The sequence below is a fragment of the Danio aesculapii genome, chromosome 3 (genome assembly GCF_903798145.1).
Source record: "Danio aesculapii chromosome 3, fDanAes4.1, whole genome shotgun sequence".
Lineage (NCBI taxonomy): Eukaryota > Metazoa > Chordata > Actinopteri > Cypriniformes > Danionidae > Danio > Danio aesculapii.
Window position 1 is genome coordinate 24,048,621 of NC_079437.1, and position 22,149 is coordinate 24,070,769.

Below are 22,149 nucleotides of genomic sequence, written 5' to 3' on the forward strand. Positions count from 1 at the left end.
TGGAACTCGGATTTACTACAGCCGATATATGTTATTATAACGTGACCTTCCTGCGTCAGTTGCTCACTCTCATTTATAAATCCTCTCGTGTGGCAAAATGGGATAGCGAAGCGTCCATCGTATGCGGGTCATCCGGGTACTTGTCGCATATTGTTTTTCGAGTACAATGAATTTGGACATACTATACAGTTTGCATACTGTTTTTAATGTACTATATAATATGGAAGTATGCGATTTCTGACGCAACCTTTTATCTGTTAACATGGGTGATGAAAACAAACATGCTCTGCTTTCATGTGCAGTGTCATAGATGCAGTCATGGGTCTCACAGCTTGGCAGGTCTGCCTTGCCTTCAGAAAGCATGTGCTCTCAAGCAAGGTTTTCTCATAGGATAAGAAAACTCTGCGATGAATAATTATGACAAACCGACATGGCGTCACTCCATTAGCAGATTCTAAAATTATTTTAGACCCTGAAGGATTAAATTAGCTGGCAAAAGCTCAAAATTATCCAGTTTTCCCCACAATTAAAGATAACAAGTACTAACGTTGTCTTAACTGATGCTCAACACACACAAATCTGTTAAAATCTTTAATAAATAAATAAAAAGTACTCTATGGTGTCTTGAACCTTTAAAGAATAAAATAAATGCTACCTCGGCTTGCCATAGGGAGAAGTGGGTGGGCGCGCGCGAGTAGAGCGTGCACGCGCCAAGCAAAGCCAGTGCGTACATGTGTCGCAGATTTTAAAACTCAGAGCTGGAACAGCAGCGGACCAGAAGGTGCACTAAGAGTTTCGACTGCTTTAAATCCTAAAAAAACACACTGCCAGAGTCTACGCGGGACATCTCGACGACATCTCATCCTCTGAAGAGGAAAATCGGAAGAGATCAGAAACTCTTTGCTGCACTGAATGATCTCATGAGCATGGAGCTGTCATCAATAGGAGAGCAAGTGTTTGCTGTGGAGTCAATAACGAAGAAGAGGATAAGAAAAGTAAGGACGATGCTGATGCGCATTAAAAATATACTTGATTCAGCTGTTTTGCTGCACAGTATTCTGCAGGCTCTATTTACTTTCTGTTTTGAAATGATTAATACCCCCTAAAGTCCGCGCAGTTTTTGTTCTGTTGGCAGTTCAGGAATGACTCACGAGTGAATAACACCTCTGCTTGCGTAACGTTTCGAAACTTTCTCTTTGCAGGGCTTCTCGTGTGCACAACACTGCGGTAACTTGAATGTTATTCTCGAAAGTTTGTGAATTTTAGTAAGATCTCGCGCTTGAATCGCGAGCGCTATAGATGGAGGGGGTGTGTGAGAACAGCGCGCGTGTCATCATCATCGCCGTCGATGCGCGTTTCGCTCGGAAAATCGCCGCGTTTCGTGGCTACGCAGTTTATTTATACGCGCGCAGGGTCACAGATGATGCGCGTAACATCCGCGCAGTTGTCAAAATAATCGGAGCACTTGGACCAGCGGCTGAATAAACTCGGGTTTTAAAATGGTGATAAACAATATAGGTTATGTCTAATAATAGAACACGCACGAGTAAGTATCGCTTTGGTAGGTGTTTTTGTTATTTATTATTTTCTGCGTAATATAGAGCCAGATGTTGTAATGTACAGTAATAGCTGGTGATGATGATGATGATGACTAACGCTGCATGTGCACGCGGGTTTCATTTCGCACGCTCGAGCATGAGGGGGGGAAAGACCTTCACCGCTCCACACGTTGCACAAAATGAGTTGTTTACGCGTTTCCATGGCCCCACCTATTTCCATCCCATGAATGTTCCTGAAAGTCGCTGTGTTTTTTTTAAATGGAACTCACGAGCTCACCCATGCTCACGTGACATTACGTACCGCGCGCACGGCTCCGTTTTATCCTGTATAATTTCTGTCAAAATACTACTGCGTGTTGACATCTTAAAGAGACAGCTGAGTGTTTGGGTCATGGATTCGTCGAGGAGTGTGACGTATGTCTCCATCTGAACTTTAAAAGTGAAAGTGACTCCTTTCTTCTTTCGCTCTCGTTTCAGGGAAATGTGGAATATCTTTTAAAGTGGCAAGGATGGTCGCCTAAGTAAGTTACTCACCTATTTAGGTCATTTTTACAAGACAAAATGCAGCCTACTACTAGGACACAGTATGTGGGTGCTTATAAAAAAGCATGTGAAGGGCAAATTTCACTCCAAAACGACTCGATTACAAAAAATAAAAAAAAAAAGGGGGGTTTGGATTAAAACAATGCAAGCATCCCTTTGTTTTTCTTTTACATTATATTTTATGTCTAGATTAATTACACAAAATTAGTCAAGCCCTGGTCATATTTCAGATAATTATCTAAAAAGATGTACAGTGATACATTTTTATAGTTATTTCTGTGTTTATTGCATGATATTAAAAGGTTTTTGAAATCATTTTATTTCCTAATATTTAATTATTCTTATTTATCATAAATAAATAAATAACAGTGGTGGTGGTGGTAGCATTTTCTTATGTATTTATTTATACAAGTTTATTGGTTTTTCAATTAAGACATAGCCTTGAGCTATTCAGATAAACATTATCAAAAATCAATGTAGGCTGTACATTTTTATTCTGGGCACAATAAATAATCTGCACCTGAAACTGTTTTAGCTATGTGCTACTCCAATAATCTCTTTGGGCCTGTCTATGTGACTGTCAGGTACAGCACCTGGGAACCAGAAGACAACATCCTGGACCCTCGTCTTGTCCTTGCCTTTGAAGAAAAGTAAGTGACACTCTCGTACATTTGATTACTAATGAGAAAAGGACCGAACAATTTATTATTATTATTATTATTTATTGAAAAATTTTTTCCATGTCTAATTCCTGTGTATTCTTTCAACAGAGCAGAGAAGGAGAGAGCTCTGGCTTATAAGAAGAAAGGCTTGAGACCTCGTCAAGTAATTTTGCGGGTATGAGTTGATTCTTCATTATTTTGATGTCAAATACTTTATAAAACTGTGGGTCTCTATCTACATTCACAATGTATTTGCAGACCCCAAAACTCCAAACTAAATATATGCTTTTAATCTTGGCCCAGAGAGCCTCTCCAATCAGAGATTCTTCCCAAAACATAAATTACAGCAGTTTATATAGGACAGTACAGGAACACACATTTTATAATTTCATCATATAATCATAATATAAAATTACAAGAGGAAAGGCCTGAGACCTCGTCAAGTTATTCTGCGGGTATGAGTCGACTCTTCATTATTTTGATGTCAAATAGTTGTACATTATAAAACTGTGGGTCTCTTATCTACATTCACAATGTATTTGCTGGTCTACAGTTAACTTCACAAATTTTAGGGGGTTCTCTAACCTCACCAAAAATAATTCTCAGTGGTCTTCAGTCAACACATGCTAGGTATGAGGTAAGGCCTTTAGTGCGCTATAAACCTTACTGTAGTAAGACGAGACCCAAAACTCTAAACTGAATATGTCTTAAATCTTGGCCTAGAGCAATGGTCACAAACTCAAGCATCAGCTCTGTATAGTTTAGCTCCAAACACCTCCAAATCGCATCTGCTTAATAGTCTCTAGTAGTTTTGAACACCTTGATTAGTTGAATCAGCTGTGTTTAATTAGGGTTGGAGCAAAACTGTGCAGAGCTGCGGCTCTCCAGGAATTCGGCAAAATCCATTCGGATTGTTCAATTATGTGAACTCAAATTTAAGTTTAGGCAATTATTCTAAGCATTATTACTCTGAATTCATATATATATATATATATTCTTTAACCAAGATATGTTAGAAACATTCATCCCCAGAATATTACAGTGTTAAACCTGAAAAGATGAAATGTTAGTTACAGTTACTTATCAAAAAAACATACTTAAATTTCACGAGAGAATTGTTACATTTGTTTTACTTCTAAGGAAAAAACAAAAAAAGCATGAGAATGGCTGCATTTTGCTAAAGGTCCAGTGAAATTAACATAACGTTTTTTAGATGTCAGTCTTCGAGGATATCGATTAGCTAATGTGGTACAAAATTCGCATTTAGAAGATATAAAACTGATATAAACTTGTAAAGCTTGTAGTTTGTCACTTCCGCCTGAACGGATCAACGTTTTTTTTTTCCACGTCACCTCATACTTCAGTTTCTCATCAAATCTTGACCAATTAAATGTAAAGCACAAACCCTGCATTATTATATAATACTTGTTGTGTCCTGTGTGTGCAGTTTCTATGAGTATCATGGCCAAAAAAATGTTATATCGATTTCTATATAATATATCCAAGAATCTGATACACAAAATAAAACCGATCTGATGTACTAAAGTGCCCCAGAACTGCTGAGGGACCTGAATGCTGTGTGTTTGTGTCCATTATTGGCTTTGGTGTCCAAATTTGGCCTAGCATCAACAGGGGGCTGTTTTTCCTCACACGGCTCCCAGGAAAATTCTCTAAAAGTGCATCTACAGAGCCATCTAGATTGCAAGATAATGTATCACAGCAGTTGTTATGACACTTTAGTATTGTAGAGAGAACAACACAAAGCATATTTCAGCCCAGAGATAAAAATTGCAATATTTTTACCCCCTTAACAGAACATCTACCCAATGGACCTTCGAAGTGCACACAAGGTTCCAGATAAACCCAGCCCAAGAATCCGTCTGTCACTCACCCGCTCCATGAGCACCGAAGTGGACCAAAACGGAAGGCGCTATAGACATAGTGTTGTCTACCGTCGCTTAAAGAACAGGTACAAGAACAGGCAGTGCAGATCCAGACTCTTTGAAAGCATCAAACCATCCAAGCAGCCAATGAGACATCCACTTCCTGCAAAAGACTGTACAGAGAACGTGTGGAATGAAGACGAGGAGAAGAGAAAGGTCAAGAAAATGAGAAAAGATGAAGAAAACACAACACAAGTGCATCAGGACATTCCGAGTGGTAGGTGTTATGTGGCATCGAAACGACAACTGTTGCTAAGATACACTGCATGCAACATATTCAGGGGTCATAAGGGCCACTCTGAAAAATATTGCAAGATATTTCTGAATCACAGTGACAACCGGCAAACACGTGTTTGACTACTGAATAGATCCCACCTAGTTGACCCTAAAATAGAAATGCATCAGGTTAATCCAAATGTAGTCTTCTGCAAAATAATCCCAGAGGTCATATGGACTGCTTTTATACAACATAAAATGATTCATTTTCTACAACGACTCACTTTTATTTGAAGTATTCTGAACCCATTTGACTTTGGTCTCCAGGACTGACTCATTTAAAATAGTTAGGCATCCATTTTACCCCATTATAGCACTAAAATCTTATTCAAATAGATTCAAACTAGTGAGTTAGATTTGATGCCAGTGACGCTGAACATTGGTTCCTACACAATCGACCTTTAGACTGCAGAAGCTCTGGACTTGGCAGCTTAGCCAAGACCAGAGACCTTCTGACTGACATGGAAAGCAACCAGCCACAGTTTTTAGTGATTAGGGACATGACAATGTAAAGTTGGCATAGCTACAATAACACTAGCATGCAGTCAATAAATAATTTATTCAAGAACATTGTGTTCAGTCGTCAAGGGTCCATGTCGTTAACTCCACATACTTATGAAAATCCAGTGTTTAGATCTCATTAGTGGCTTTTGCACTGAAAGGACATTTTCATAGTTCATAGAACTAGAGCATAGAGCATGTACGTTTTGCCCTAGTCCTAATCAGACACACCTGATCCAACTAATCAAGGTATTCAAGACTATTCTTGAACACCTTGATTAATTGGATTAGCTGTGTTAGAATAGGGTTGGAGCAAAACTGTGTAGAGCTGTGACCCTCCAGGAACTGAGACCTATAAACTAGAGGCTGAAGTACACTGTAGGAACTAGGAACAATTTTTGTTTTAGAAAACTTTTAGAGTAGGGTCCATTTCTGCACAATAGGAACTAGCGACATAATCATTTGCTGATTGGGAAGATCCATGCAATACAAAACACCAGCACAATAGTTTTGGTGGCTAATTCTTATAACAGAGTTCTAATAACTACCACACGTGAAACCCTCGATTGTCCCAAAACCTTCTTATGTGATGGAAGTTCAGCATCTGGAATGGCTTTGCTTCTCACAAGACCTCTAGAATTCAAGTCTAACTTTGAAGGTTTCTAGGCGTTTATTATTTTATGCCCCTTATGCATCAAACATTCAAGCCAGCAGTCCATAAGCAGTGATGTCTGATGTAAAGACAAGGTCTTGAAAGTCTTATGATCAATCATTGGCATAAACCTGGTGTGATGTCTTAAAACTAGTAAGCTTAAGTAGATGACAGAACCACTGGACAAAGCCTTTCTGGGCCTAAAATGCTTTTGGAACTTGAAGCTCTGAAACTGTCATTCAGGCTTGTTGCTTCACGTTGTCAAAATATTCCATACGTCTTGCGATATACAATTAAATTCTTCAGAATGATACAGTGGATTTGTGTGAAGAACAAGTCAATATTTAATTTAGCGAATCTTAATTTCATGAAACCTTAGCACAAGGCTGTAGGTCAGTAAAGATCATTGGAAAAGTGGAACAAAGTCAGCTATACGTTGTTAGGACAATGTACGGTTAAATAGAGACAAAATGTTTAGGTTGATCACTCTTTGAAACTTCATTCCAAGTTTCTGTCGTTTTCTGCCAGGTCAAGAGATGTCAGAGGGTTACAACTCTTCGGCAGAACAGGAAGCTGAAATCACCATCAAGGAAACCGAAAATTGCTCTTCCATTTTTGACCATGCTGAGAAGCCAAGCGAAGATACGGGTACAGACATAGGAGCACTAGAAAGCAGTACAATCACAGACACAGAAAAGAATGAGCCAGTCACAAACACTGCAGGGGACGAGGACTGTGTACGGGTATCGCATGACACAACAAACACTGACCAATCATTACACAACTGCACTAAGTCAGGAGCTGAGGAAGGTGTGTTTGACCGAGTACAGAACAGACCTTCAGTTATCGAGGTACATTTGAGTGCTAGATGTGGACAGGAAGAGGTAAGAGAATCAGCTGAGGTAGGCAGTTCAGAGGCCAAAGAAAAGGAAGGGATTGATGCTGAAGTCACGGCAGAATGCACAACAACATTCGAGGTACCAATCGACCAATTAAAAGCTCCTGTCATAGCAGCAAGACATCCTGGGAAAGTCATAGTGACACAGGTGACCATAAATTCCTTAACCGTGACCTTTAAAGAGGCTATGACGGCAGAAGGTTTTTTCAATGGGTGTGGGCTTGAGGTCTAAGTTGACAAGGAAATCCAAGAGCATTACAGTAGATTCATGTACAGTTAGTCAGGACCAAGTGAACGACACCGTTCACAGTAGTGAAGCAGATATTGTCCAAGCAAGGTAAGGACACCTCCGAGGCATTTTTCCTTCAAGTTTGTCCTTGTGTCGTTGTGGTAAGTTAACTGTTGACGGATGACATTTCTGAATATACTCAGTGATGCTGTACGCCAAGATTGAGCATGTAACGCAAATCTCCATATCTGTACCACTACTCTTCCAGCAGTCGCCATTAACTATAAGAAGAAACCGTTTTAAGTTCCGACTCCAAGACCAAACTTCGGTTACCTCACCTGTTTGTCCTGTAACCAAGCAGGTGGGAAAAGGAAAGGCTACCTGGCTTTGTTTCAATATCTGTGCCCGAGCTCTCTTCGCTCTGTTCAGAGGCCTTTGTGCATTTTTAAAGAGACAGTATTGGTTTACATTCACAACCGCTACAGTGGACGCTTTTTTTGTAGGGGTAGATCCTGTTCATCTGAACACATGTGCTTTAGGTGTGCTTTTAGCATGGCAGAAATCAAAGCCGAGCCTAAAATACATGTTGTGTTCGTGGTGAGATTTGGCTTATAAGCTCTGTTGTTGCTCTCACATGTGACAACTGCACTTTTTTTGCTTGTATTTACAGTAAATAAATGGAAAATAAAGTTGTGGGTGATTGTAATTTATTTGTGATGAACATTTGTTTGTGTTGAAGGTAATATAAATGTTGAATATAAATATACGCATAATATGTTTTGAAGATAAATATAAGCATAAATATACGTTCTGAATATAAATATATACATAAATACATGTTTTGAAAATAAATATGTTTTGAATATATACGTTTTGAATATAAATATATGCATAAATACGAGTTTTGAATATAAATATATGCATAAAAATACGTTTTGAATATAATTATATGTATAAATACACATTTGAATATAAATATACACAAATACAGGTTTTGAATATAAATATACGCATAAATATACGTTTTGAATATAAATATATGCATAAATAAAAGTTTTTAATATAAATATACGCATAAATACGAGTTTTGAATATAACTATATGCATAAATATACATTTTGAACATAAATATATGCATAAATATACGTATAAATACACATTTGAATATAAATATACACAAATACACGTTTTGAATATAAATCTACGCGTAAATATACGTTTTGAATATAAATATACGCATAAATACGAGTTTTGAATATAAATATACGCATAAATAAACGTTTTGAACATGAATATACGTTTTGAATATAAATATATGCATAAATATGTTTTGAATATAAATATATGCATAAATATACGTTTTGAATATAAATAAACGCATAAAAACATGTTTGAATATAAATAAACGAACAAACACATGTTTTCAATACAAGTATACACACAAATCACGTTGACTATAAATATACGCACAAATACACATTTTGAACAAATATACGCATAATGTTTTGAATATAAATAAACGCATAACTACACATTTTGAATATAAATATGTTTCAACATAAATATGCGCATATATGTACGTTTGAAATAAAAATATATGCACAACTACACGTTTTGAGTATATACACGCAAGTATACATTTTGAATATAAATATATACACAAACACATTTTGAAGATAAATATACGCACAAATACACATTTTGAATATAAATATACTCATAAATACACGCTTTGAATATAAATATTCTCATAAATGTACATTTTGAATATATACGCACAAATACACGTTTTGAAAATAAATATAAGCATAAATACACATTTTGAATATAAATATAAGCATAAAAATACGTTTTGAATATAAATGAGCATAAATACACATTTTAAATATAAATATACGCATAAACACGTTTTGACTATAAATATACACAAATACACGTTTTGAATAAAAACATACGCATAAATATATATTTTGAATATACATTTACACATAAATATATGTCTAGTATATAAATATATGCATATACGTTTTGAACATAAATATACGCATTAATATGCGTTTTGAACCGGAATGCGCACAAATATAAGTTTTTAACAAATATACGCATAAAAGTTGAATATAAATGTGCATAAATATATACGTTTTGAACATAAATATACGCATAAACATACGTTTTGAATATAAATATATGCACAAATATACATTTTGAGTATAAATATATGTATAAATAAAAGTTTTTAATATAAATATACACATAAATACAAGGTTTGAATATAAATATATGCATAAATACACGTTTTGAAAATAAGTAAACGCATAAATATACGTTTTGAATATAAATATACGCATAAAAACATGTTTGAACATAAATATACGCATAAATACGTTTTGAATATAAATATACACAAATACGTTTTGAATATAATATACGCATAAATGTACGTTTTGAATATAAATAAATGCATAAATATACATTTTGAATAAAAATATACGCACAAATACTCGTTTTGAATATAAATATACGCAAATACACGAATAAATATACATTTTGTAGTCAATTAACTATAGGACTTTTTTTTTTAACAACGTAACATCACCACCTACTGGCCTGGCATGCATAATATTCTAAGCTCTTTGTTTACAGATCCATGTTGTCTGAACGTTTTTATGTGAAAAAGTAAATCTTGGGGGCATCATTTTACTTTGATTTTTGTCAGCTGATTTGCTTCATGTCTCATCACATTCATCACAAAAGGTCACTGATTGAAATGTAATGAGTTCTATTTAGTTGGACTGCACTGCTAATGTCTGCAAACGCATGGCAGTCACACTGTTATAAAGTTGCAATAATGAGATATGAATTCACAATTATGTCATTGCAGAACCCTCAGACTAAAGTTATAAAACACAATTAAGAGACATGACGGTGTGCACAGGGGTCTTAAGAAGTATTCAAAGTTGATAAATCAATTTAGAGAAATTTAAGACCCTTAAAAAAAGTCTCAAATGCTGAGTTGCAAGGTATTAAATAGTGTATCTGTTTTGATTATACCATGTACAGTTGAATGCTAGCATTTAATCTGCGAATAGTATGATGCTAAATCGATAAAATCCTGCTAGATTTAACATCACACTGCTTTGTTTACTGCAGTAACCAAGGCAACGCCGCAATTTTCTGCTGATCTAAGGGCGCCACCTGCTGGATTTGCATTTTATTCAGCATATGAATAATGTTTTAGTTTAGGATTAGTTTCTTAAAATCAGTATTTAGGTTGAAACCTAAAGGGGCAATGAGTTTTACAACGTCTTTAAAAAGGTGTTAAAACGTATTAAATTTCACATTTCTGTATATACCCTGCATGAAAGCTGCTTTTTGAGTTAGATTCCATAAAACTTAAAGCCATCTTCCTCAGACTAGTGCTAGAATTAATTACATACTCTGGAATATTTGGTTAAATGGGTAAAGTACAGTCAGCCAATCAATATCACAATACAAAACAAGGACGGAAATCTCACTTAAAGTGCATAGTTTACCTCTTTTTTATGATTTAATATTAATATTATGGTTCTTCTGATTGTGCTAGTTTAGGTTCAGTTTAAAACACAATTCAGATTTTTTTATTATAATGTGTTAAAAAGTGTCATGTTAGGGGCGTGTCCACAGTTCGCTGATTTAGGGGTGTGTTGCTTTACATGTAAATTAGTTTCGGCTTCCCGCCAACGTAACAAGGGGGCGGGGCCATGAGCTCACCCGCTCTGCGTTTGCAACAGAGGCAGACTGAGAGGAGCAGGAGTGAGAGGATCTGCATTCAGTCGTACATGTACGACTCTGACACAGACCAAGCAGAGAGTACAAAATCATTTGTGTCTTTGTACAGTTTTACAGCCAACTGTGTGCTAGTTTCAAGTACCGAGCTTGTACACAGAAACTAATAACCACGCACACTGAATTAACTTTGACTGAGGCACCGGATGCGCCGCTCGAAGCCGTGACACGGCACACCAGACATTCTGTGGCGTGGCAGAAACATGAAGTGTCTCGAATTGTCACGCCACGCATTTTTAAATTCTAAACATAGGTTTCTATGAGGGTACACACAACGGCGCCTCAAGTCTGCAGCGGTCCGCGGTGCCCAGCTGTTGACTTGAGTGTACCCTGATAGAAACCTGTGTTTAGAATTCTAAAACGCATGCTAGTTAAGATCACAGGGAGCTTCTGTGATCGCGAGAAATGCAAACGGGTGAAGTATAAGGTAGACTCGATGAGAAGTACACATGTTTGCAAACCTACCTAAACATACAACCAATAATTCCGATTAGAGCGATAATGTGGAGAATATTGCTCTTGTGTTGAGCCCAATGAGCCTTGCATCTAAAAATAGAACTAGGGTGTTCCTTTAGTGATATCGCTTCGACTCACGCTGAAAATGGCGGACGTGAATCAACAAACTGAGGATATGATGACGCGCCTGTCAATCAATATTGGTGGGCGGGGGGACCGCACTCCTACGCTCTCGCTTCAATTGGTCCACCGTTTTTTATGTTGTTAAATTGAAAAAAAAAAGCACAGGGTGTGCTTATATCACCTCAATATGACGGTCTATACACCATACATGCACATATGTCTGTCCAAACAGCTTGAAAAGTAGATTTTTTACCATAGGTGCCCTTTAAGTTATTGATAATTGATAATGCCTGTGATCAATGGACCAGGTAAATGGAATAAACTCTTCCTCAATAGGTAATAAAAAATAAGAAACCCACAGTGTTAAGTGATATTAAAACACTCAAGAGAAATACCACAATTTCACAGTTCCTTTCACCATCTCCAAGATCATTTGCCGGACAAACAGGTTCCTCTTTATCTGCCTGAACGTCAACATGGGAAGCCAGCTGGCTGCTGAGTCAACTATGACCAGCCTAACAGCCCTTATTAGCACATTTAACCAAACAAAACCAAATCCAAGAGCACTTTCATTCTGCCAAAAATAAAACGTTTAAGCCAATTAAAGAGAAAAAATGCCGAAAAGCAAGCATTTAAAAAACAAATCCCAAATAATAAATGCGCACTAAATCAAATTTGTTATCTTCATTTTATTAAAAAAAAAAAGTATTAAGTCCACAGTTTGTTTCCTTTGTACAGTACAAAATATTCAAATTAAGCTCCCAAAGTTCAGCGCAAAGGAAATTCTGGAAGTGGAGGAAAATAAGGAGTGGTACTGAAGAAGGACAAAAACGGTGAAATCAGTGGCACGCACGCACGCCTCTCCTGTTCTGTTGTTTCACTGCGCCGTACAGTTCATAAGTGAAACGCTGCTCAATATGGCATTGGCATGAGCAGAACTCCAGCACCACTTCCAATACACACGCACACACATATACACAAAACATTCTCTCACCCAACCTGTACAGACAGCTCCACTATCCAGTAAGTCTTAGGAGGAGTGCACACACATTCTGAGGGCGTGCGGGCCGGTGTGTGCATCCAGCAACTCGTCCTGTTGCAAAAGCAGTGATGTCCAATGGAATTTCCAATATGGCATGAAATAATATCCATTGGGCAGCGGAGCGCACACCAAACCCGATCCCCCAACACTGTAATTTATATTATAGTCAACCTAAATCTCCAGCTTAAGTGAAGGAGTAGCTCCCCATTTTAATAGGTATTAACAAAAATATATTCTATGTGAACTGTAGCAGTCTCTGGGAACGCACATCAACGAAATCCATCATGACGACAAATGAAAAAGCTAGAATAAATAAAATGCAAAACTCAAAATTTACAAGGAAGATATGCATGATGTTCAGATAATTATAATAACTATATAGGCATCACAATAGTTGAAATGTTCCATGTGACTCTGTAGAACACATAACAGAGACTGGTACATGGTGAAACGATATATATAAAAGGAGTCCTTAGTCATTTGCGCTTTATTTTTATACCACTTTTAAAATCTTAAAAAATATCTCTTGAAAAAGAAAAAGTACTCCCCTGGACCTGACATTGAAAATATTACTTGTGGTTTGTTCTCTGAGGCTGAGAAACAATCCTCTCTTTGTACATATCTGGCAAAAGGAAAACAAAAGAACACCCCCATATACTTATTTGTGTTGAATATATGAGATATCTCTCATAGAAGGGCCCGTTCTCAAAGCATTTATGTTGAAAAACACTAAATTCACCCTTGTAAAAAAATGCTAACACTGTCTCTGGCAAGGTTTTGTGAATTTCCTAATAACTATGTGATCTAAAGGGTTAGATTCATGTTAATGCCAAGGTCCTGGCCACTAGGGGGCAGCATATCATTCGCTCCAGGTCCATGGAGTCCTGCCATGCCACTGAGTTGAGAAAGCATGGCATTCTGATCTGCACCAAATCCGCTTGGGTCCTTAGAGTTGTGTTGTGGCTGTTGGTGGGGTGGAGGAGGTGGAGCCATGCCTGAGTGATGTTGCTGAAGATGGCTGGGATGTGGAGAACCTGTTTGGGTTTGAGGCGAGATGTGGTGAGGTGAGGGCTGAGGTTGTAGGCGTGGGGACGGACTTGAGTGAGGTGGCTGGGACTGGGGTCGTGGAGATGGCTGTGGTGAACACACCTGGTTGCTGAGCGAGGATGGAAGCTGCTGGCCCTGCAAGTGGGGCGACTGAGATATCTGTTGCTGCTGTGGACTCATTGGGTTGTTTTGCTGTGCCGGAGAGGTACCACTGAGATGCTGCTGCTGCGGAAAAAGACGCTGATGCAAAGCCTGTTGCAATAATGCCTGTGGTGACTGAAGACCTGGACCTAGTTGTGTGGGCTGTGGACCTCCTCCAGGTCCCATGTCAGGACCTTGTGTTGCAGCATTCTGCTGCTGTTGCATCTGTAGCTGATGTTGCTGCTGTGCAAGCCTCTGTTGCAAGGCAGCTGCAGCTTGTTGTTGTGCAGGGTTTCCTGGAAAATTCTGCTGTTGACCAGGTTGTACTCCTTGTAGTGGCTGACCTCCTGGCGGGACTTGCATGTTACCCTGCTGACTCATGTAACCTTGCTGCTGCTGGAATGCTGCATGATTGCTTATTTGTTGTTGTTGTTGTTGTTGTTGTTGTTGTTGTTGTTGTTGTTGTTGTTGCTGCTGCTGCTGAAACTGTAATTGCTGTTGCCTTCTCATGACTAGTTCTCGGAAGTGTGGATTGGCCATGTTTGGGGTGCCCTGTCCTTGAATTGCTTGCTGCTGCTGTTGCTGCTGTTGTTGTTGCTGCTGCTGCTGTTGTTGCTGATGCTGCAAGGCAGCAACTTGCTGTTGCTGCAGGAGTGGTCGTTGTTGCATTTGCTGTTGTTGTTGGCTCTGTTGTTGACTCAGAAGTTGACTCTGCATGTTAACACCTTGTCCAAGATGCATACCAGCCTGGGGAACCCCAGTATTGACACCCACAGGTTGGCCTCCCATAGGTCCAGGCCCTCCCTGTGGTCCAGAAGGGCCACCTGTACCTCCTTTATACTTGTGAACCCGTTGCTTGATAAATGCTGCCATTAGTAGTGGGCTAGACCGGAGAATGTTGAGAACTTGCTGTTGCTGTTGAGGAGAGCTTGGAGATCGCAGAGTCCGCAAAAGCTGCTGCAAGGCTCCCTGGGGCAAATTGCTAGCTGCAGCCCCGCTTGCCACGCCACTCTGTAGACCAGCCTGGACCATACTCATCAAGGCATTTCGATTTGGAATTTGGGGTGCTTGCTGCTGTTGTGTTTGTTGTGATGGTTGTTGCTGCTGCGGTTGGGGCTGCATTGAAACCATTCCCTGCTGAGCCATCATGGCAGGTCTCTGCTGGGTAGGCATGCCCTGCCCTGGCCACTGTTGCTGCTGAGGCTGATGTGGTGGATTCATTCTCGGCTGCTGTGGATGCATTTGTGGTGGCATCTGACCTTGCACAGCGGCCTGTTGAGGCTGCTGTTGCTGCATGGGCCCAGCTCCCATCATTCCCTGAGGTCCTTGTTGCTGCTCCATCTGCACCCTGTTCGCTGATGTTTGTGCCTGTGAGGCTAAGCCTTGTGGCCCTACCATACCAATTCCAGGGTGGGCCACACCCATCTGTCCCTGTGGCTGCTGATGGTGCTGTGGCATCATTCCTGCTTGCGCGGCTTGTCTTTGTAGCAACTGAACCTGTGCCATTTTCCGCTGTGCATCTGCCACTTGCTGGATCTTCATAGCAATCTCCACAGCGGCAGGCGGAGGACCTCCAGGTTGCTGTTGCTGGGCCATAGGTACAGTACCTGGGTTGCTGGGAAGTTGCGGAGGAGTTGTAGGACCAAGGCCTGGTTTACCCTGGGACTGTGAATTTGGGGAGGGACCTGTGGGATGGGGGCCATATTGATTGTGTGGATGTGGCACTTGTCCCAATGATTGCTGAGGAACCATTTGTTGTTGCTGTGAATTCATCATACCTCCTGCCCCAGGCATCTGCTGAAACTGGTGGTGGACAGGATGCTGAGGAGGCTGCTGAGGAGCTCCAGCTGGGACTCCTCCTGCACCAGGCTGGGGCAAAGATATAAGGTTGGGTGTCAGCTGTGTGGGCGTCTGGGGTGTTGCAGGCTGTGTACCAACTGACGTAGGTGTGCTAGGACCTGTTGCCCCATTGTTGCCAGGTGATGGAAGACCCCCTGGAGGCCCACCTCCACATGGTGGTGGCTGCCCTGCTCGCTGCATAGTGGCCATACGTCTACGCAGCATTTGCGCTTGTTGAAGCCTATGTTGCAGCTGCTGCTGACGAAGCTTGTGCTTGATGTTGAGACAGAAGGGCACAGGACACTTAGTTTCCTGGCAGTGCTTGGCATGATAGCAGCATAGTGCAATGAGCTGCTTGCAGATTGGACAGCCACCATTGGTCTTGCGCTTGCAGCCTTTTGTATGTTGCACTACTCTCTTCATCTTCTGACAAGATGGCAGCGAGCAATTAGCATTGCGGCACTGGCAAGCATGCACAAGAGACTGAATGCAGCGCTGGATGCTGAGACGACGCGAGTCACCAGGGTTCTGGGTGGAGGCAGCAGCTTGGTTGTTGCTCTCATCATCAAGACCCAGTCCAAGTTTCTCCATCTTGTGCTCATGGCCCTTAACATTGTAGCAAGTGATGCAAAGATCATAATCCTACAAAAGAAGAGAAGAAATGTTGCAGTGTTTTATCCAAAAAATTAAATACTTTTAGAAACCTCAAGGTATAATACATCCCGCTATTTCTTACCTCACAAACAGTGCAATGAAAGCGCGTCTCAACATGGTGTTTGCATTCATTGCATGTGTAGACAAAGCGGTCCTGAGTCTGATTGTGTAGTTCTACTAACATACACATGGAGCTCCATTTGGCTCGCCTCAATGAGCTGAATTCAAGGTGCTTGTCTCGTGCAAGCGTTAAGAAAGCATCTCGCCCATCCATCAGATCACAGGCCATTAGGGTGTCAGGGTCCAAAATGGGTGGAAGAGAATTGGCAGAAGGACCAGCGATGAAACGGATAACAAAGAAAACCTTGAAATTAAGCAGAGCATTGGCATTTGTTAGTTGGGTGCAAACGTGTGAATGACAAAAACTTTAAATGTTTTTGGGGGCTACATACCTCTTTGTGTTTCTCCATTGTAGCATAAAGTTTCTGGGATAGATCATTGGAGACATTTGGCATGCCTGGTTTCTTTTTATTGGCTCGACTCAAGCTGCTCTTGTTCTTGCTAGTCTTTTTATTGTTCTTCTTTTTGGCATTTTTACTGTCACCATTGGTCGCCTAGATCATCAAAAAAAGTATTAAAATAATAAATTGGTTTTAAGAATGAATAGCAAATCATCTGCACTGCACTTTAAAAGATTATGTAAAAATATAAGTCACACTTTATTTTGATCGTCCATTTGTTGAATTTAAGTTGCATTGCATTTACATGCTAGCTAATTCTCATTAGATTCTAAGTAGACTGTTAGGTTGGGGTTAGGGTTAGTGTTAGTGTAAGTTGACATGTACTTGCAAAGTTTCTTATAGTCAGTTAAATGTCTGTTGAAGGAGCAGTATCAACAGATATCAAGCAGACAATCTACTAATACTCAAATGAACCATCAAAATAAAGTGTTACCGAAATATGCACAACAAATGTTATCCTATAGCGATTGAATACATGTTTTCCCTAATAGCACACAACACTTGCAAATTTGAGTCAATCACTTACATCAATGCTTTCACTAGAGGTATTATTTTCCTCTCTCTTCCGTTCTTCCTCCTCCTGTTCCAGCTCTTTGATGCTCTCCTCCAATACATTAGGCCAAAAGTCACCCTCAAAATAAGGGAGCTCCTTCGCACTGGTCAGACGATCCTCCGTTGCCTGCTTGAAAATGTCCTGGGGTGAGAAGAAACATGCAGTAGTTAGTAAAAGACACATGGCCATCAAAAACAATATGTACTTTAGTGCAGTAGGCTGACTTAAGTGTAAACTTTCATTATAGTCAGCTGTCGCTGTACCTTGTAGTCGTGTACAATTCTCTCAGTTACTGCTTTGTCAAGCATCTTTTTGTACCACTCTTGTAAGCGTTTCGGTTTGGGAATCTTCTGATCGGATGGATGGCAGTGGAAGATGTAGTCATCACCTTCGCTCGGTGGACAAGCCCAGATGTGGCCCATGACAAACCCCATTTTCTTAACGTACTCCAAATATCCAATGAGAATCTCATGGTAGACTCCTGTTCTCAAATGACGGGGTTGGAAAAAGTGCACACTGTCTAGATAGGATATATACACACGTCTGCACAGAGAGAGAGAGAGAGAGAGAGAGACAGGAGATACCATCAAGTTACTTGTGTTTCTCATACCACTTTGTAATGTCATCCATGTGCACGTGAGTGAAGAATCAGTGTGTGCCTGAAGATGTGTGACTTTGTTATTTTTAACCTTTGATTAGGTGGAGGGCAATCAGAGCCGTATTCTTGAACATGCATTCCAAAAAAGCAGACATCTGTTCCGTCAATCTCCTCAAATGCAAACAGAGCTTTTGTCCTGTATGGGAATGACTCTGACATCTCGCCGCTATCAACAAATCTGAAAAAAAAAAAAAAAACTGTCAATTCTTAGATCTTTTCAGTTAAGTTCTTTCACATATGAACACACAGAAGAAATGCCGTCTTTAGAATTTTTAATTAAGCTAGCTCTGGTATTCATATTTTTTTTTAGTTTCAGGAGATTCATTAATGAATCCTCTTCAGATCCATAAAATATGCAACTTGAGAACTGTTTTCTAGATAGATGCAATGTATATTTGCATTTAGTTTAAAAAGAAAAAGTCAAAGTGTGACTGATCCGAGAGAAGTCTCTTGTGCAGTGTTGGGGGTAACGTGTTATAAGTAATGCACTTTATGTAATAATATTACTTTTCTAAAGTAACGATTAAAGTAACGCATCACTTAAAAAAAAAAAAGTAATATTATTTGACTTTTAACCTTGTTAAATTGGCTTTTTTTAAAATATATAGCGGAATAAAAATGACCTTAGTTAGGTTAAATCACACACTCAATGAGAGAGCATGCTGCGAGGTAACAGACAGTCGGCTCACTCTCATCATCTTCATATCTCCAATGGCCTGTTTCCACTGAGTGGTACGGTTCGGGATGCTTTTATGGCTGTTTCCACTGTCAAAAGGTACCAAAAAGCAAACCGTACCGTAGCCCACTTTTTGGGTACCCTTTGCAAAGGGTACCTAGTACGACAAAAGGGTACCAAAAGGTGAAGCTAGATGCGCAGCTGAACGCCATTGGTTTACAGAGAAACGTCACTAGCATACACAATTAGGATAATGAAATCAAAGGAACCACCATTTTTAAAATACACAGCCGGGACATTATATCGTAATACTATATACATATAATAACGAGCATGGTCGACCAGAGTTCAAACGAACCGTGTCGTTGTCTTGATGAACTGACACAAAGCCAAAAACAAAATCTGCCTTGTCCTGTTTTTGTTTTACGAGGCTGTCTAAAAGTGCAAGTGGTTTCACTTTCTCGAGAGAGCTCACGATCGCATCTATAATTGAAATAACGAAGCTTCTTGAGCTGATGATAATAATAATGTGTGCGTGATTATTGAAGTGCTTCTGACACTCGATCCTTTCGACAAACGGACAAACGCAAGAGTGAAGTGCGAAAAAAGAAAAGAGAAGCCCGAAAAAACGAAGGAGCAAAATTCTTTCAGTAACCTAAAACATGAACAAACTGCCATGTTTAACTGTTATCATCAACTTTTGTACTATTATGAACGAATTTACTTTCTAATAAGAGGTTACATGTGCTGATGAATATTAAAAAAAACAGATAAGAGTTTTGCACTGACTGGGCTATATGTTGGTGTTGTTTTTGAACCACAATAAGGACTAAATGTATGCTGTGTGTAGTTTTTCTGTAATTGGTAACATATCAGAGACTGTAAGGGTCTGTATGTGTTTATATATGCTGCATTTATTGATTTATTTAATTGCAGACGTTACAGTAGGCTTTCGCATTATCATTGATCTGCAGTTATAATCAAGTCATGTTCATATAAAAGTTAGTTATGAACATTTATACACAAGTATTTATGTGTTTAAAGCATCTGTTTTGTGAGAAGCGCTTCTCATATGATATGTGAAGGATCCTTACAGCTTTACTTTGAGCGAGATTTCTGAGCGAGAATGACGCCGATTGAAACTTTCTGTCGTACACCAAGCCCACCAAAAGGTTACCATTGGTACCCTTTTAGCAGTAGAAACGCAAGCCTGATAAAGGTGACCAGTACCATACTGTACCACTCAGTGGAAACGGGCCATATTTTTTAGTGAGATGAGTCAGTGTACTGTTCATGTATCTGAATAACTCAGGATATTGGTTTGTTTCGAATCAGAGGGGTATCCAGTAAGTTAAAAAATAAAGTAACAAAGTACTTCGCCTACTGAAGACACAAACGTTTCAATTTGGTAAACTATTTCGACCGGTTCACTTAGAAGATCCGGTTAAAAACAAACGATTCATTCGCAAATTGCCCGTCATCACTTCAGACAGTCAGAAACAGAAACAATTGCAGGCCGACGACTTACAATTTTTACAATGGATTTTTGTTTTTTTGAACTCATCGAAGAAAAGAAGAGGATTGTCATTAAGTGTAGATTATGTGTAGGTAAAAATCTTGACAACTGCAAGAAACACAACATTGAATACCTCCAGCTAAACAACAAATGATTGACATCAGTTCACGTTCTCCAGTTAAAACAATTAATTTGACTAACTTTAAAAAAGGTTATTGTTTTTATTGTTGAGAAGAGGGAGCCACTGTCTACTATAGAAACGACTACTGTTTTGTAATATAGTAAGATTTTTTCTCTTTTGGGAAACTATTTACACATTTTTTAAGGCCACTTGAAGCAATTTATTTAATGTATAAGCTAAAAGATATATTTTGATTTGGAGGTATTTTTTTACCAGTAACTCAATATTGTAATCCATTTCTTCCAAAGTAACTTTCCCCAACACTGCTCTTCTGAGACCCAATACTGGGAGCTAGCAAGACAAATGTTTACAGAGAGCAATTCATCTGCCCACATACATCAATATTAAAATAAAATGTATGGAAACGTGTGGGCATTCATGCATTAATAAACATTCATGTTGGTCATGCTATGAGGAATTACGCAGTGCACCACTTTCTTTAAAAACAGAAACACTATTTTACTGGCAGTACATATCTGTTTATCATTTACTAATTGTCAAAGATCCAGTCCACACATACAAAGAATAAATAGCTTGGAACACAATTGAACTATCAGTGGTCTGCAGCAATTATGTAATATGTAGGGCTGTAGTTCGTTTCCGTGGTCCTGTTCACACCAGGGCTGCGTTCCACTCCACTTTTAGAGACAGACTTATGAACTTCCCTTCCCTTGTTCCCACTGCCATTTTCCACTTTGTCAACTGAATGAGGTAAGCTACCATCGATATACCCTCAACCCTTTGATTTTGAGAGGCTTCATATGTATAATCTAGCGCCTATATGTCCCAGAAAGTAATGTGACTGATGTCACAACAGTGTAGTTCCCAATGGGTTTTCCCAAAGGGTTTAGGGCAGGGGTGTCCAAACTCGATCCTGGAGGGCCAGTGTCATGGAGAGCTCCAACCCTAATCAAACACACCTGAACCAGCTTATCAAGCTCTTACTAGATATACTAGAAACTTCCTGGCAGGTGTGTTGAAGAAAGTTAGAGCTAAACTCAGCAGGACACTGACCCTCCAGGACAGAGTTTGGACACCCAAGGTTTGGGGCATTCTATTTAAACCCATTTAAATTTTCTGTCAGTAGTGGGACACTTGTATAATGTAATCAATGAGGTACATCCAAGGTACGGCAACGGGTAAAAGTTAGCAAGTTAAGGGCATAAAATATTGGACTGGAATGCAGCCCTGGTATAAAGATGCATTTAGACCATCACAATTAGACCATGCTACAGGCTGATTTACACTTCTGCCTCAAGCGCACGCATATGCTCAGGTGCAGCCTTCGCGTGGTCACAACCCTCGACGTGGCCGGCGCTGATGTGCACCGCTCAAAAATTGTAACTACACGTCGCAACAACTCATAATGCAAGCTCTGTGATTGCTCGGCTTGGTATCGCTGACTAGTGTGGGCGGGGCAGAGAGCCGCATGAACCGGTTGGATCGAGTGTTTACAAGTGTCGAATCTCGTGATGGAGCTTCAGGTGAAAACTATTGTTTTGTGTTTGCCTTATGATTAAAGCTGTGCACGTTCCTGCCTGAGAATGAGCGAGTTTTAGCTACTTGTACATTAAGGTAGCATTCAGAAAAAACAAAACACCAGTGAAGAAACTCGACACAGAGGAACATAAAAACGTCACTGCCCAGCTAGCAT

At 39.5% G+C, this 22,149-nt stretch overlaps 2 protein-coding genes across 9 annotated transcripts in view; one reads left to right on the top strand and one right to left on the bottom strand.

Annotated features, from left to right (window-relative positions):
* Positions 1 to 713: 713 nt before the first annotated feature.
* cbx7a (chromobox homolog 7a) lies at positions 714 to 7,969 on the top strand. Its single transcript, XM_056453443.1, has 6 exons — positions 714 to 995; positions 2,037 to 2,080; positions 2,687 to 2,752; positions 2,873 to 2,939; positions 4,579 to 4,924; positions 6,665 to 7,969. Exons 1-6 carry the CDS (start codon positions 921 to 923, stop codon positions 7,264 to 7,266), a joined length of 1,200 nt encoding a protein of 399 aa, XP_056309418.1. The 5' UTR covers positions 714 to 920; the 3' UTR covers positions 7,267 to 7,969.
* A 4,367-nt stretch (positions 7,970 to 12,336) lies between these two features.
* The window catches only part of ep300b (E1A binding protein p300 b), a 69,682-nt gene continuing 59,869 nt past the window's right edge, over positions 12,337 to 22,149 (bottom strand). For all 8 annotated transcript variants that reach the window (XM_056453446.1, XM_056453449.1, XM_056453445.1 and 5 more), the window contains exons 25-30: positions 18,154 to 18,300; positions 17,728 to 18,007; positions 17,438 to 17,605; positions 16,843 to 17,004; positions 16,473 to 16,754; positions 12,337 to 16,378 (exon numbers count right to left, since the gene is read on the bottom strand). In XM_056453446.1, coding sequence (XP_056309421.1) covers positions 13,514 to 16,378; positions 16,473 to 16,754; positions 16,843 to 17,004; positions 17,438 to 17,605; positions 17,728 to 18,007; positions 18,154 to 18,300 — 3,904 coding nt within the window. In that variant the 3' untranslated portion in view covers positions 12,337 to 13,513. The remainder of the gene's footprint in view (positions 16,379 to 16,472; positions 16,755 to 16,842; positions 17,005 to 17,437; positions 17,606 to 17,727; positions 18,008 to 18,153; positions 18,301 to 22,149) is intronic.

Coding starts and splice junctions, on each gene's coding strand:
- cbx7a (XM_056453443.1), top strand. CDS start 921: ATGAGCATGGAGCTGTCATCAATAGGAGAGCAAGTGTTTGCTGTGGAG. Junction 2,081..2,686: donor TGGCAAGGATGGTCGCCTAA/GTAAGTTACTCA, acceptor TGTGACTGTCAG/GTACAGCACCTGGGAACCAG. Junction 4,925..6,664: donor GCATCAGGACATTCCGAGTG/GTAGGTGTTATG, acceptor GTTTTCTGCCAG/GTCAAGAGATGTCAGAGGGT.